Source organism: Pelobates fuscus, chromosome 4 (assembly GCF_036172605.1).
Source record: "Pelobates fuscus isolate aPelFus1 chromosome 4, aPelFus1.pri, whole genome shotgun sequence".
In the NCBI taxonomy this organism is placed as follows: domain Eukaryota; kingdom Metazoa; phylum Chordata; class Amphibia; order Anura; family Pelobatidae; genus Pelobates; species Pelobates fuscus.
The window spans coordinates 39,263,948-39,281,393 of record NC_086320.1 but is presented as its reverse complement, the minus strand read 5'-3'; the positions used below and the strand labels follow the sequence as shown (position 1 = coordinate 39,281,393).

Genomic DNA, 17,446 nt, shown 5'->3' with positions numbered 1-17,446 from the left:
GTGTCTTAGAAAAAGACATTTCGGATTTGATCAATTTAAAATCTGGTGAAATTATTCATTAAATGGGGAACTCCACACATTAAGAAGTATTTTGCTATAAATGCCTGCAGTATGCTGAAACATGAAAATTAACCTTTTTTTCTGATTGCTATGATGGGGCACAGGTGCTGTGTCACTGTTGTAGGTTACCACAGTGCGAAAGGGAATTGGCTGAAGACGTTCCTTCCTGTGCAACTAAATCGGAATAGTTTCAGTGTCATGTAGTGGGGGCAAGTCCTTTGGTGGGATCATAAAGGATTTAGCGATCATTCCTATATATCTGGGGTTGCTAACTTTTCATCTTCTGTAAGGCTTTGTCAGTTCAAGGCACCTAGCGTCTATCTTTCTGGATTCCAAATCTAAATTCTAATTTTTGTAGAGGTTTACGATTTTGATTTATTTTGTTTTCACCGTGTTTATAATACTTTAGCCCTTAACTGCATTTGATTTCACTTGCTTCCAAAGTCATTCTTTGAACTCTCAAGTAAAGTTAACACACTGAATGTCTGTCATAATCTGTAATTAAGAGAACAAGTTAATGAAGTTGGTCCCATTGGATCTCTGCCTGGACTCGTCTGTTAATTGCGGTCACCTATAAACTGAATACACTGTTGGTCTGCCCTGGCTGACAGCATGTGCACTTGACATGTGCTTAATATCAAATGGGTGATTTAGCGGTCTGTAGATCTACAACAATTCCTTGTACAGTATTCTGCATGAGGATGAAGTCCATTATCTGCTCATTTAAACTGTTATGTTTTGTTTCGTTTTTTTTCTGCAACTCTGTTTTATCAAAAATGGGGGGAGATCTTTTTTTTTTAAAAAATTTTTTTTATCAAATTCATTTGAGTATTTACAGGACTGAGCATTATAAGTAGTCCAGGATTCCATGAATAATTAAACAAAAACTTAGCATGGAGCAGCAATCCTGAGCCAAGTCCATAGTGATTATACATGGATCTTAAAACTACCAAAATCTTACCTGATTGCTGTTTTGGGGTTTCTTTTCAAATTGTTCTTCGAACACGGTGTCATTAAAATGTCATTGTTCTGATCTCCACAGTTAGATTTGAAGGGAACATTATAGTGTCAGGAACACAAACATATATTCTTGACACTAGCGTGTTTAACTATTTAGGTCATCTGCCCCCTTATATCTCATAAGAGGTGTTTAAACTTACCCAACTCTTCTCCTACACTGTGCAGATCTCACTGCGGCTGGTCCCACTTCCATAGCTGAGATCTTCAATCTGAGATCTTGATGATCTCAGCCAATCCAGTTCTTTCCCAGTGTAAACACTGCTTTTTCTTTAAAAAAAAAAAAACTGCAGGGAGAGGCTAAAGATACCAGCTGTAGTGGTTCTGGAGACTACAGTGTCCCTTTAAATACGTGTAAATACACAGAAATTGTGTGTTTGTTGCTATGTTACGATGTATGTTGCAGTGCATTCCTGTAATTCCAGCTGCACACACAAACATTCAGGTACATGTTTTGACCCTGTTGTGATAGACAATGCCAACAGGCTGTCATATCATGTCATTAGATAATAAGCTAGCAGATATAGCAAGAGAGTCTGACAATCTCTACATGCTTGCCCTCACCACCAAACATTTTATTCTGTAGTTTTACTCTAGTTCTAGCCATCTAAGAAATTGTAGCAAAGCTCATGAGTGTGGGTAAATGCTTTTATAATATTGTAAGTCCGGCATTTTTATTGTTAAGAAATCTTGCAGCAAACGAGTGATCAATCTGTCACTAATAATTTGCCTCCTGACATGCTTTATCAGAAGCCAGAACGCTTAAATCCCCAAGGCCTGTATTGCATCTTGTAATAACATTATACGGAACATAACAGAACCACAATAAACGTAAAAAACATTCAAGCCTTCTGCTTTTCTTGTAAACTTTTATTTATTTTCTTCCAGAGATAACCCATTCCTTTTAACTCCGGAACTGACGCCAAGCAAACTGAAAGGGTTACCTTTTGAAAAATCTGCTACCTACCATTACCATGGCCTGGAGTAAGTATCCTCGATATGTTTTCTGTACTGATATGTTTTCTGTTGCTCAGAATAATGAGATTTAAATATTTCCCAATGTTGCTGTTAATGCTTTGGTTTGTCTTTTAGAGACGTGTTAGAGCTATTTACCACTTACACGGTTTTATTGAGATGAAGGCTATCTCTTTGGAAGCTGACTATTCTCCTGATTATGAATTTCATTATAATGTATTGTCTATATCACAAAGGTTCCTTTTTTTTTTTTTTTTTTTTTTTATAAATGAAGTTATGCGAAAAAGGAACGGTGCTAGATTTGCTGTTAATGAAACACTCTATGCTCCAGACTAGGGATCGACCAATAGAAATTTTCCAGAGCTGATGCCGATACAGATTATCAGACACCTTTTGGGCTAATTCCAATAACCTGTGCCAAGATTACATTTAACATTTGAAAAAGCAACACAATTTCTACTCATTAAAGGAACATGCTGTCTGCAATCACACTCCTATCACTTTCAGGCAGCTAGCCCAGTACATTACAGTAAATTATTCACTATCTCCTCTCCATGCCTTTAGCTGAATGCAGGGACTCACAGGGATAGGGAGACATTTAAGTCGCAACGTGACTCCTCATTGCTGGCGCCTGGAGTTCTCTGATTTTAGAAGATGGCATGCGTTGACTGGGAGAGATGAGAATAGCGGGGAATTACAAGACCGATACCGATTATTGGGGGAAAAATGCAGAATATTGGCTCAAATAATCGGGGAAACCGATAATTGGTCTACCCCTACTATAGACATACTACTTCCTATTGTGAGGGACAACCTATTCTTGTCTCCTTACTCCCTGTTAATTGTTGTACCAAACCTCTTACTCTCAATCTTAGTATAAAGAAAACCAATGCTTTACATGAGAAGGCCTGTACAGAATCTAAAGCTGTGAAAAATAACAAACCTAAGATAATCTGGCAAATTTGCAAAAGCTCCCTTCCTATGGAATAGCCTGCCTACCACCATCAGACTCTCCCCTAGTCTTCAATATTTTAAGAAGTGCCTCAAAACCCATCTCTTTAGGAAAGCCTATGGCCTCCCAGAATAACCTCTACCTCACACACTTGTCTATTGCCCTCTCCTAAAGGGCAGCACTCTACTCTAACCCCCAGCTCTGCTTCTCTCACCTTATTTGATTGCAATCTCCTGTCCTGTTGTGTTTTATACCCCGCCTCCTATAGACTGTAAGCTCGTTTGAGCAGGGTCCTCTTCAACCTATCGTTCCTGTAAGTTTTTTGTAATTGTCCTATTTATTGCTAAACCTTTTATAATATTGTAAAGCGCTACAGAATCTGTTGCCACTATACAAATGCCAATAATAATAATAATTATATTGACTAATAGATTATAAAACTTTAAGTATTCGCTTTTATTTATACATATGGATGGATATTGTAAAGCGGACTTTAGTTGATGGTTTCCCTTTCAATTTTTTGCATATTATTTGCAAATATATAATTTTTAAATGAATTCAAAATGTTTGTGTCAAATTTCTATTTTTGGGGGGAATTACGGCATTTGGTTAAAATATGGCAGCTCTTTAGGAAATTCTGTTGCAGAGTGCTAACGGTAAAGTGAGTTGTAGCCTCTCAGCTGGAGGATAATGTTTGCCAAACTTGCGTCTTGCAGCTGCTAATGTACAGTATTGTGCCAGCAGATTAGCACTAATGTACTGCCTCTCTGGCTGTATTGTTGCATTGTGTCATCTGTAACTTGAAACAGAACAGGAGTTAACAAATGGTCTGTATGGTGTTTTAAAAGTGTCTTGGCGGAGGATAAGCATTTCATTTAAAACCCCTTAAAACAAGTAAATAAAAGTCGATTAAAATTGTTTTGCGCCTAAAGTTTTATGATATATATTTTTCACTTCTTATACTTTGTTTTATTTTCGAAAGATATTGTCTCGATAACCGAAAAGCTCTGGATCGAGATGTGGGGTTTACAGAGCTTCAGTCTCGCCTTATTCGCTATGAAACACAGACGACCTGTACGCGAGAGTGCTGCCCTATTCCATTTGCCTTAAGCCCCCTGGCCTCACCAGCTGTTCTTTCCGAGCCTGGCAGTGTGCCTGATGGGGAATCGTTACAAGGTGACCTCAGGGCAGATCCATTAAGGCTGAAAAGACGTTCAAAGGAACTTGATGGACTGTACGCCAGCAAGAGGTAATATATAGTAACTTTAATATACATAAGCTGCGTGCCTGAGAGTTCATTGTAATTCACAATGACTTTGAATAGCTGTCAGCAGAGGTAGCGTAGATGCAACACCTAGCTCTGTGAACAACTTTTATTTACATGATGTGACTTTTCTCACATCTGGTTAGTTACCTCCTTTGATGAAACTGGTCAAGTAGCCTACTAAACCCTAAAGATAGATATTGTAAAACGTTTGCTTTTGCCTATAGCTTCACCCCACAAGCTCATAAAAGCAGAAACCAAACTCCACATACCCAAGCATTTCTTGGGAAATCAGATTTCTGGAAATGATTCTAGATATTGTTTCAGAATATTTGTATCTCTGGTGAAATGGGGGAAAAACTAAAGGTTATTCCATCAGCTTGCTCTATCCCCAGTTTGCTCATTGAGGAAACGTATTGAAATTTTAGGCCAATTTTTGCTGCTGTCCGTCCCATGGGCAAAAGCAATTCAGATCTGTTTAAGCACGTTTTCTGGAACATTGGGGGACCTTTCCCTGAGAGATATGGACTCTGTTTTTGCAAACAGAAACTTGAGATGGTGGAAAGAGACTTGATTTCTACACTAAAGGTTTCTCTTTCAGTAGATGGTACAACTGGATCATTTGGAACTTGCTGCACAGGTCATGTTTGTAAACTTTGCTCCAAAAATTCTTACCTAGATTCTTTGAGTTGAAGTTTTGTTTGGTGGTGCTGCAATGTTTTGCTAAAGGGATTTACTTTTCTACCAAGACAGTGTACAAGTTCCATTTTCCATATGAGACTGTTTGATTATCTATTGTCTGTTAAATTAGTAAAAACCTGAGACCCCTTCAGAGGTCTTCTCTTGGGAGGGTATTTTTTTGGGATCTATGTAGTTCTTTTAGAACCTCTTGGAGTGGACTATTAAACATATATGGTAAGTGCATATTTTATATGCCATTTTCTAATCCTAATTAATAATAATTTATATGTAATATTTGTGATTTACTCAGTGTAAAACGGTTCGTATAAATGTGGTTTATACATAGCGCCGCTGATCAAGCTACATGCACATGATGATGTTATCAACCGCCCTTCCACCCCCTATACCCCACGCTCTATGAAGGCTTCATCAGGGGACCACTTTCTGTTACTACTGAAGCAGCAAGAGACCCTCATTTCCAGATCTAATCTATACAGGAGGCCTAGTTATTTTCTCCTTTATTGATTGGATCTAAATATAATTGCCATTCTTATGGAATGCATTAAGTGACTTCAGCGACAGTATCAGCTTGCATGTTGATTTCTGAAGACAAATTAAAGGAGGAAAAAAATAACAATTCAAAGGGTACTTCCAGTATTATCCCCTATTAGCTTTGCTTCTTTCTGTAAATAAAAACCTTAAAATATAATATTTCTGGCACTTTATAATATTGTTACATTTTTGATCTTTAATAATCCTTATGTGCTCAAAATAAAATCGTGTTTCCCTGCATTGCTTATGCAGTGTTATGGGGTTCACCCAATCTGTGCTTCCAGTATTTCAGAAAGTAGTAACTTTGTTTCAGACATATGTAAACTTTTGGGACTGCTTGCTGTCATGCCTACTATATCACTGGACATAGTATCAGCAAAGTCTAGCTATAGAGTAGATGTGTATATTTTCTTTTTGTGAGCTTCCTCCTCCTGTTGGTATAAATGTATTTAATGCTGCTCTTTGGGCACTGTTGCACTATGTCATAGGTCATCAGTCGTCGTACTGTACGTCCAGACGTGCATGTCTAACACCTTTTTAGTACATACACTACTGCAAACAAATGTTTCGGCAGGTATTAAAACATTCTATACAGTAAGAATGCTTTCATAACTATAAATGTTCATGCATTTGTATCAACTACTGAAATGCAGTGTGTGTGCAGTTTTTTTAAAAGGATCTTGGTAGGTTGTTCAAAATAACTTGGTGAACTAACCACCGTTGATCTATGGGTTTTGTAAGTCCTCGATACCCAGACTTGTTTTACACTGTAATGTATGGTTTTTGTACAGTAGTGTATGTCTAAACTCTGAATGCAATCCATCACTTTTCCAGCATGTCTGTGACCCGTTTAGTTGTATAGAGTTTACTATTTCCCGTTCGTTGGCAGTCAAACTTGTAAATAGGCTATTCTTGGTTAGCTCATTGTCCAGCAGATAATCCCGCTCTCTATCTAGCTTGTCTGGAACTACAGCAAAAAAGATAACGTGTTTTATTTATTAAGATGAATCCCAGAAATATAATACTATGGTTTTACTTGTTTGAATGAACGTTCTGTTGGTATCTATGGCGATTCCCACACTTCTAGTACTTTGCTATAGATTTACTCGAATAATAAAATAATCAGCTTTTTTCTTTGTGCACATAGGGATTTAAACAAAATCTAAATATCTGCATACAATCATCTAGGAAAAGCAAACCACAAGCCTATATACCAAGCAGTGGAGCACCAAACAGCAGTAAAATCCTATCTACGTGTTCCACAAAATACACTTTATACAGACCGCAGAGTCCCCGATGTTGTGGAGCTGTTTGGGAGTCCTGCAGCGTGTTTCTTGATTCTCTTTATAAATGTATGGAATCCTGTACATGTGTGAATGGGAAGAGAGAGACTGTAAGAGAGTGTGACAAGAAGGCAGAGCCTTCATAGCTTTGGTGTAATTTTAATGGAGAATTGGTGTTCTTTCCGCTCTCATTTATTAGCCATTTTTATAATCGATGTCTCAGATATGTACTTTTTTTTTTTTTTAATATATACAGCTTTAACACATACTGTGTTAAGGTTCTAAACTGCATAAACCTTTAATTCAATATTTTCATATAGATTTGCAAAATCTGAAAGCTCAGATTCTCTGATGTCTCACACAAGTGAAAGCAGTGGATACCAGCAGCCGTGCAGGGTCACCAGGACGCGACCGGAAAAAGCTGTCTTTATGTCTTCAACTCCACTTCCCAGCTCTCGATCACAATCGCTATCGAGTAAACCAGCTCCGGCCAAGCAAATTTCACAACCCGAGCAAGAGAACAAGGAGTCAAGATCTCAAAAACACAACAGGGTAAGGTTTTCTTATCAGATGATTGCAAACATTGAGATGTATTTGCATCAAATAAAAAAAATAAAAAAGTGAGTACTCACCCGTTTCCAGTATACCAAGCTAGTGAATGGTATACAATGGATCAACAGAAAGCCCCTTCTCTCCCAATATTTCAGTAATGTATTGTGGCATACAAGTTTATTGCACAGTGATTCTGAAACCATAAGAGTCCATTAAATGCAGATTCTAGTTGTGAAGGGGACTACGTGCCAGTAGTATATTCAGCTATTGGAGTGAAAGAAAATAACAAATCGAAGCAAAAATGTTTAGGAAATTAGGCCTCCATTTAATTATCCATCACGATATGGGTACATGATCACCAACACAAATTGGTAAATTAACTAAATCAATGGTTTGAAAACCAAATGGCTTCCCACGGGGGAGTATGAAAATATTTCCAAAGAGTAATGTGAATTTCATAATTTCTACAAAGTAAAGCTATTCTCTAATATGACATTTACAAGGGCACTCCGTTTAACCTAAATGAGCTCTGCAAGTTTCACGCCCAAGATGACGGAAGCACAACTGCTGTAATCCGTGACATGATACATTTCACTGTGTCTGAAGAAGTATTTTCCTTGGAAACTAAATTGTGTTCACAACATCTGCTGTCACATTGATAACAAGCAGGTTTTAAGAGCCATCCAGGTTTAGATTATTTCTTGATTTGGAAACGTTGGAAGCTAAGATATTCCCCAGGGTAACAACGCAATTGCCAGAGTCTCACATGCCTCATCAATAAAACTCGTTAATTTACTCTCACTCGTTAGGATGGGCAAACAGGATTTGGGAATTTGACTTATTACGATTTGTCACTGTGTACATTTTTCTGTTGTTGCTATGTTTATTTTTTTTGGTTTTTTTTCCCTCCTTTTATTTAATCTTTAAATGAACGTGAAACTCCAGATTCACCGTGTGCTAAAACAGCTCAAAAGAAAACTAAGTAAAGTAAAATGCACTAGTCTAGGGTTAGTCTCTGTAGGCATCCACTTTGGAGCACGTGCTCACTCTCTTTAAAGGTGTTGCACACTTTCTCTTCCTTGGATGGCCGCTTTTGCTGTAGTTTGTTTACATTCTGACAGTTTCCTGCAGTATTAGTTTAATGATAATTTATGGGGCAGTGCAGGTTCAACAGCTTTTTTTGTAAATGTTAACAAAACATCTACACAGAAAACAAATTGAGAGAAAGTCATTGGAAGCTGCAGACAGACAGAACAAGAATACAGAATGTAATTGTGTGTATATAGTACTGTGTTTTTACACCATGACCACTGCTAACATTGGAGGGCACTGTGGCATTTCTGGCTTTCTGGCACCTTAACCCATACAACACATGTTTTGTTTTTGTGATACACTTCATTTATCACCATATTCACAAGATAATGAGTTCTTGGCACCTTGCCTGTATAGTGTGTGTGTGCCTGGGCACTCTCCTTGCGTGCACACACATGATCTGGGTATGACCAGTTTGTTTGACCTCAGCATATGTACCATAAGTGTGCAACCCTGGCCAACGAGCTGCTGTTTGCTTGTAATTTCTAAAACTATATCACTTTACAGATAATTATGTGTAAAATCATCCTGAATCAGCAGCATGTTAGAGGTGTTCTTAAAGTAAAGAAAAAACATAAATAATGGACCAGTCCTCCGATATAGTCATCCTTCTATATCTGGTCATTTCAGGCAACTAGAACATTATGTATGTTTGAGTTGGTTTTTGTTTTTTTGTGGGGGGAAGGGGGTGTTTGGTCTTTGTTTTTTTTGAAGACCTCTAAAAATACTAAATCTTGGTTTTTAAATCACTACTATTTATCATTAAGATCTTTCTTGGAGTATTCACTAAATGATGAATAGTAGTGATTTAAAAATCAAACTGCACCATTTAGGCAAAAAATACCAGATTAGGTCTCAATTCTCCAATTTGTATGTAGTTACAGCTTGGCTGTGTTAGCCTCGCTTTTGCAATTCGGTTTTCAGGTCACTATGATTCTCGGCTTAGTGAATAAATACCCCTCCCCCCGCCCCCCCCCCCCCCTCTCAAAACTAAATTGCTTCATTTTATCAGCTCGCTGCCTGTTAACCAAAGAAGAGACTCTGCGATATACTTGTACAGCTCTTGTTTAGCAAAGCAGGATTTTGCAAAGCAGGATTTTCTTTCATTCACTCTCCTGGGCAAAGCTTGAGTATAAACAGAGGTGACATGTGCAAATTAGCTATTGAAACAGGACTTCTCGTTTCTTTTAAAGGTTTTCTTACATTGTATAGTAAGTGAGCTAAGGAGGACACTCCCATCAATCAAGATCTGCCTTTGCCAGATTAGCTTTCTGTTAATCCAAAAAAAATCACTCCTCCAGCCACTGCCAATTAGATCTTTACAGGAAGATAAAATGTTCTTCTTTACTCCTGTCCCAGTGGATTCACTTCCAACCTTTATTTAAATTAAATGATGAATTGCTACAGTTCTCTCTACAGGTATTTGTAGACTCCACATCCAAACAGACCCAGTAATTTACTGCAGTTTAACCCATTCGTTAATAGGTTATGTCTAATTTGTGAAACAGATATTGCATTTATGTTTCCAGCACATTCTGTCTCCCATGGATAAATCTGCTTTCAGTAGTTCAAAGGTGGCAGACGTGCTATTGTAATTCAAACCCCATATAATCTTAACAAAGAATCGTGTTGGACGTTTCCTACTCTTGGACTCTTTGATTCCCAGCGTAATGATATCTGAACTGCCGTACGTGGTTTTTAGAAGGCAGTTCCAGGATTTACACAGAATCTTTCTTTATATTGTTTGATCAAAATTCTGAAGGTGTGAAGATCCTCTTGGTGACGGATAATGCCATTCAGCATGCAGCAGGTTCAGAAAATGTTATAAACAATTAAACTGACGCGTAAATCTGCAGTCCGGGAACGTTTAGGAAATGCACAGTCCGGACACCCAATCTCAAATACCCTGGAAAAGTAGAGAAGTTCATACCAAAAGCAAAACAACACAGGACTTTAGTGTAGTGGGATTGTATAACATGTGAGAGGTATGCCATGCAAGCTTACAATCTAGGGCTATGTATGGCCTATTGACTAAGTACCTGTCTGTTCCAACAGAACATATGTGTGTATGTATGGATATATTGATGATTATAGCATTCCATAAGAATTGATGTTTCAGTCTCATCCTGGGCCCTTTTCATATAAAGTTAAATAAACATCACTTTCAATTCAGCATCTTTTTTTTCTTCTTCTTCAGATGCTGAAGGAAGTGGTATCGAAAACACTTGTAAAACACGGTATTGCCGAAAACCACCCGTGCTTCCAATCATGCAGTCAGCGACTCTTTGAAATCTCCAAATTCTTCTTAAAGGTTCTGTATGAGTTTCTATATGTCAGTAGCAAAAAGCCATTGCCTCTTTACACTCGCTGAGTAAAATGCAACTGAAACATTACTTGGCATCCCATTAATTCTACATATAATTATCTATATGTTGTACTAGACAAATTGCTGGAATGTAGAATTCTACTCATGTGCACCTTTTGTGTGGATGACACATTTACATACATTTAAACGTAAATTAAAAGCAAACAAAGTTGTCCTTGAAATTGTATGTCCCAATAGGCATTCTTTTGTAATTTTTTTTTTTTTTTGCAAAATAAAAGAAGCCTTTTAATGAATAAGCTTAATGCTCAATCATAATGCATTTAAAAATGCAGCAAAACATTCATAGGAGATAAAGACTGGTCGGTCATCTAAACAGTACACACAGTGCATGAACTAAAGAATAAGAAAAGAGAGTACATTTTTATTTGTGAAGAAAAGGTTGCTGTAAACGCATAGGGTCGGTAGAGATTACATTTTTCTGTTACCTGTTCGGAATTGTTCTTTAAAACAGTATGGTGTGTTCTTCAGAAAGAGATTGGAATGGCTCCTTTTCTAGACTAAATCTATATTTTGCTTGCTTAATTGATGCAGGACACCTTGTGGATTTTGAATTTACTATTATTTGCCTCTTAATGTGATTTAGGATCTGAAAACTTCAAGAGGTCTCCTGGATGAAATGAAAAGGGCCGCACATAATAATGCCAAGCAGGTGAGTTAAAATTTGCTCCTGTGGTGGAAAAGAGGAATTGATAGAATAACCACTCCATGTGATTTCTAAACCCCGTAATCTTATACTGATAATTTGGAACAAATCTTGGTCTCTTAAAATAAAATTCAGTCTCCTAGAAAACTCACAGGATTGCAATTTTATAAAAGTTTTCTTTATATAAGCTAATGGTTATTTTGTATCCTAAGTTGTCATTATTACCATATTGCGGATATTTTTGCCCAAGTCATCCTGTGGAATGAGATGTGTGATTATCCATTTGCCCCATACCTCCATGCTGATTGGCTGTTAGCATTTCCTTCTCCATGGTAGTGTGCTGTTGGCCATACCTGTGGAGTATTGAGCATGTCTCTTCAGCAGTCCGTACTGTCTCATTCTCCTTTCGTGTTGCTGCTATCCACCCCACAGATCTTTAAAGGACCACTCTAGGCACCCAGACCACTTCAGCTTAATGAGGTGGTCTGGGTGCCAGGTCCCTCTAGGATTAACCCTTTTTGTTATAAACATAGCAGTTTCAGAGAAACTGCTATGTTTATACTGAGGGTTAATCCAGCCTCCAAAACCTCTAGTGCCTGTCTCATTGACAGCCGCTAGAGGCGCTTGCGTGATTCTCACTGTGAAAATCAGTGAGAGCACGCAAGCGTCCATAGGAAAGCATTGTAAATGCTTTCCTATGCGACCGGCTGAATGCGAGCGCGGCTCCTGCCGCGCATGCGCATTCAGCCGATGACGTCGCACGGAAGAAGGAGAGGAGGAGTAGAGCTCCCCGCCCGGCGCTGGAGAAAGAGGTAAGTTTAACCCCTTCATCCCCCCAGAGCCCGGCGGGAGTGGGTCCCTGAGGGTGGGGGCACCCTCAGGGCACTCTAGTGCCAGGAAAATGAGTATGTTTTCCTGGCACTAGAGTGGTCCTTTAATGATGTGCAATATAGGGTTTGCAGAAGATCTATGTACACATGCAAATAGTATGTCATAGAGTAAATAGCATTTTAATCTATAAGAACTGTTTCATTACAAAGAGAACAATGATTTAAAAAAATAAATAAAAAAAATTGTTTACTTTTTGGGGGTATCTTCCTGTTGGTAAACACAAAAATAATTTGATGTAAGCTTAATAGCTTCAATTGCTGCCAATAAAGTAGACTGTTGTAATGGCTGAAATGAATGGTACTATATTGTTAGATGTACACACATACGTACTCCAGAACGAATTCAGTTGCATTTTTGAATTTTAACTCTTAAACCCAAGAACACATAATTTCGAGAACTGATAGTGGCACTGCATCATGACATTTCACTCTTTAGATTATCTGTTTCCTTGCAGAACTATTTGATATGTGTTACGAACGCTGCTAGTTATGGTACCTTGTTCGCCTATTCCTCCCGAACTGCTGAGCCTTGGTGATTATAGCTGCAGTTCAGGTGTAGTTGTGTATAGTTCCAGACGAATGCAGCTTCCAGGACGGTTCTCCCCAGCCAGTAGATAGTTACCCAAACATGAGCCTAGACTTCATGAAGGGTTCAACAGGATGATGCCACGCTGGCTTTTATGCAAGTCCCCATGCAAGGGGACATTCCACCTGGACACAAAAGTTACAAAACCAATAAAATTATATGGACAAAGTGAAACACTCCCACTGCAAACATACGATCCCCTCCTTTCTGCCTGTGAGATAATTTAAGTAAGCTAAAGGATAACCCAATTATCTCCAGGCAGAAAAAACATATTTTCCCCAAAACTTGGAACGTACCCTAAAACACATGGTGACCAACATATTAAAATATTACCCATATCGGTTCAGGGGTTTTCGAAAAGTATGAAAGTCATATTTTACCGACCGCATACGAGGCTCCTGCCCAAAACTGTTCCATGAATTCAGTATGTGCGGTCGGTCTATTTTGAAAAAGTCAAATAAGCGAATGAAAGCACGAACGGAGCCCCATGGCTCATAGGAGAGATTGTTCCCCTTGTTCGTGGGAACTAAACTACTGAACGGCGCTCTCCTAGCTGTTGTGGAAAGGAAGCAGACATTTGTATGTTTTTAGCAGTGTTTGGGAAGTAGAGTGTCCTATTTTAGTTACAGACACTCGACGACCAAGTCCCGCTGCCTCCTTTCATGAAAACAAGATGGCCGCTGTTTTCTCTGCCACGTGGCGCTCGGCTATACAAACAGCGGCCACCCAGAGAGAGCGCTCAATCGACAGTTCCCTTTGTAGATAATGAGCCAGGAGGGTTAGTGTTCGATAGTTTAATCTGCCGAACAGATAAAACATGAAAATAACGAATGGCCTTACAAAAGTCCCGAATTCAAAAGTCCATTTTCTTCACAGTGTGACTCTGGTATGCTGTGTTGGTTATCACCATAGTATACAAGCTTGTTGTTATAAGACCCTATTTTCTGGAGTTTGGCCCATATAGGTCGATTTTATTACATTCTTTATGTATCAGTGTTGCTAGGAAAGGGACTACAATGTTCACGTTTTGTTTATCTAAAGGTCAACCACTTGTCTATTGAGTGGAACTCCTGACGAGTGATCTTTTGTCATTCTTGTTTTTGTGCCTTCTTAATGTTACACACTGGAGATTATCTACAGCCAGATCATGCTCTGATCCTTAATATCCTTTTAATAGGAATTGACCTGCGGGTCAATGAAATGTCTGTGCAAAGCCAGTGTGTTCCTATGTTTTGTGGTGCTAATGCGTGTGCTTGGTTCTCTTGCTTCATTAGTAATATGAGGGCCCTACTAACCCTATACATGTTAATTTTGCTAAGATACTATTCCTTTGAACTGCATTACAAAAAGAAAAAAAAAACTTAAAAGGTTATTCCAAAGAAAACAATGTTTTAACCCACCGCCCTTTTAAAAGGGAGAAAAAAAAAAAAGAAGAAACACCTACTTCCAAACCTGTACCAATGCAAAGTACTGCTTGTAGCCTTGCCCTCCTTCCATGACCTCACTCGTTGCAGAGGGAAGGTTGTCCAGGAGGCATAGGATGACATGAGGAGAGGGCCATGCTGCCATTGTTCAGCAGTTGCTAGAATGGTATGCATGCTGATGACCGATGCCTTTTATGCAGAGAATTGACATCAGCAGCCTGGAACTTTGGTTATTATGCAAGTAACAGGACAGATTCATTGTGAAAGCTACATATAGATTACCAGGTTCATTCCAGTAAGTCCACAGTTCAACACCTGTTCAGCAGTTAATATTCCTACACCTCCCGTAAGTTACATTCCACAACCCAATGTGCACCTTGATGCTCGTAATTGTTAGATCAGGGTGTGGCGAAGTGGCATGTCTGTGCTCAGCCTCTCAATTTGATCCAGGATGTCATTTCTGTGAATGGAGAGAAAGAGAAGATGAAGAGATGAAAGAGAATGTATTTTTTTTTTTTTGCGAGAACAGTGTATAGATTAGATTATTCTTGGCTAAATGCGAACTTTGCATTCACATGATTTGAAGATATGATATAGACAATACGCTCTCTTTAAGTTTTAGTATTATCACTGAGAATGGAAAAGGAGGATACACAAAATTAAACCAGTCTGTTCGTGCCAAATACCTGTAACTGTTTGATCCTAAACTAGTTCTCAGCTGCTCAAACATTCACAGCCAGTTATCCGTGTTAACCCCAGCTAACTGCAATATGAACACTTAATAGTGTGCCAGTTTTTCACAAGGCAAAACATTATCATCGATCTTGTAGAAACTCCTAGTTTGTTACCTTCTAACCTGTCTGATCTGCATGAGTAATTTCAGCTCCAGCTTTGACATAGTCCATCTGTCTAGGTTTGGGGCCTGCACTGTTTGTGCCCAATTTTCTTCCACTGTCTACTTTAGTTATACTCGTCTGCTCACCCAAGCGTTTGACGAGTGTTCCGTTATTTTGCTGTCTTGACCTCAACCTTCCTAGCTTTTTCTTCCTTTCTTCCTTTTTTTTTTGTGTGTAAAGCCTGACCAAAACAGCAGTGCTATAAAACCAGTATTTAGGATTCTGGTTTTCTACTAATCATCTTTCTTTTTTCTTTTTTTTTTCTCCCTCAGGTCATTCAATGGGAATTGGATAAGTCAAAGAAGAAATGACACCAAGAGAAATATCTAAATTGTATTTATATATATATATATATATTATTTTTTTTATTATTTTTTTGGGTGGGGGAAAGGAGGGAATACTTGTTTTTTTTTATTTGTTTTTTTTTACAAAAACTGACTGTACTTGTTTCTGAGATAAAGCTAAATATAGATTTAAATGGCTTTTACTTTTTTTTGTGTGTGTTCTTAAATAAATGGTGTTCTATTTTCTTCCTTTAACAAACCGTTTTCAGTCTTTCATTGAAAAGTTCTCTGCTCACAGATGGTAATATATCATCCTCTAGGTTTTGTAGTGCAAACAATCTTATTCATTGTGTTCCACAGCTCAGGACTCTTCCTATTTCTCCCCAGAACCTAGTGTTCTCCAATAGATACCATCAGTTAGCTGTGGATGGCTGCTAGCAATGTGTTAACTCTTTCCCAGAGTGTTGCTTCTTTATAAGTTGTAAGTGCGAACGTTAAGTCCCTCACATTAACACAGGGCAGAGTTTTACAGCCACGCCATTCTCGCTAGGAGTTGTTCATGTTGAAGAATAAGCATCTGCTCTCACATCTGTTGCCAGCTAATTGCAGAAGCTCTTTAAAAAGCTAAACGTGGAATGATGGCAAGTGTTATGTTCTTAGCAGAGGAACAGAGGGGAACTCATTGGCATCGATTTCATGATACACCTTTTATTTCAGCTCAACGACAGACAGATCAGCATATGGAACAAAGTTTCTGAGTGCTTCCTCTAGGTAAATATGTGTTTGTAAGTTTAGTGCTATGTAGGTTATTGTAATAGAACCAGCCAACAATTCAAAAATGATCGCTGCACAAGAAGGACAAAACTCAATGTTCTGATGTTGTAACCCTTCAGTGGTGGAGTCACTACTTTGGTGTGGTCACATGGCTTCCTACTTGTCTCATGGTGTGTGTTGCCTTAAACTGTACACTAGGTTTGCCAGCCTCCCGGATTCATCATCTGCCTATTTATTTATTGCATTAAAGCATTTTGGAAATTATGTGGTCTATCAACCTCGGGGACTGTAGTATGACAACCATGCTGTACACTTTGTGGAAATTTAGCCCTATTATGTCTTCAATCTAGCAGGTAAGTGGAGTGCAAAAGTAAAGAAAGAGCGTTAAGAAAACAAAAACAGAAAAACGTGTATTCACACTACAATAAGAAAAGTGGGTCTAGGTGTACTTTCAATACTGTGGCTAATTAAACGCAAGTTCACAATGGACCACTAGGGGCAGCAGTTCTCCAATAGGTTAAAATCCTATACATAATCAAAATTGATAAAAAAAAAATAAAGGACTACACTATATATTTCGTATATATAATTTCATTCTAAGTTTATCTATATCTCTATCTCTCTCTATCTATATATATATATATATATATATATATATATATATATTATCAAAATACAATCAGAATAAAATGACATACCGTATATACTCGAGTATAAGCCGACCCGAATATAAGCCGAGGCCCCTAATTTTACCCCAAAAAACTGGGAAAACGTATTGACTCGAGTATAAGACTAGGGTGGGAAATGCAGTAGCTACTGGTAAATTTCTAAATAAAATTAGATCCTAAAAAATGTATATTAATTTAATATTTATTTACAGTGTGTGTATATAATGAATGCAGTGTGTGTATATGAATGCAGTGGGTGTGTGTGTATGAATGCAGTGGGTGTGTGTGTATGAATGCAGTGGGTGTGTGTGTATGAATGCAGCGGGTGTGTATGAGTGCAGCGGGTGTGTATGAGTGCAGCGGGTGTGTATGAGTGCAGCGGGTGTGTATGAGTGCAGCGGGTGTGTATGAGTGCAGCGGGTGTGTGTGGATGAGTGCAGCGTGTGTGGATGAGTTCAGTGTGTGTG

The 17,446-nt window shown here is 38.4% G+C and overlaps 1 protein-coding gene across 1 annotated transcript in view; it reads left to right on the top strand.

Annotated features, from left to right (window-relative positions):
- The window catches only part of MTBP (MDM2 binding protein), a 29,207-nt gene extending 13,616 nt beyond the window's left edge, over positions 1–15,591 (top strand). Inside the window, exons 17-22 of the mRNA XM_063450267.1 lie at positions 1,966–2,061; positions 3,987–4,253; positions 7,105–7,336; positions 10,626–10,739; positions 11,398–11,463; positions 15,526–15,591. Of these exons, the coding sequence (XP_063306337.1) occupies positions 1,966–2,061; positions 3,987–4,253; positions 7,105–7,336; positions 10,626–10,739; positions 11,398–11,463; positions 15,526–15,564 (814 nt within the window). The 3' untranslated portion in view covers positions 15,565–15,591. The remainder of the gene's footprint in view (positions 1–1,965; positions 2,062–3,986; positions 4,254–7,104; positions 7,337–10,625; positions 10,740–11,397; positions 11,464–15,525) is intronic.
- Positions 15,592–17,446: the final 1,855 nt, after the last annotated feature.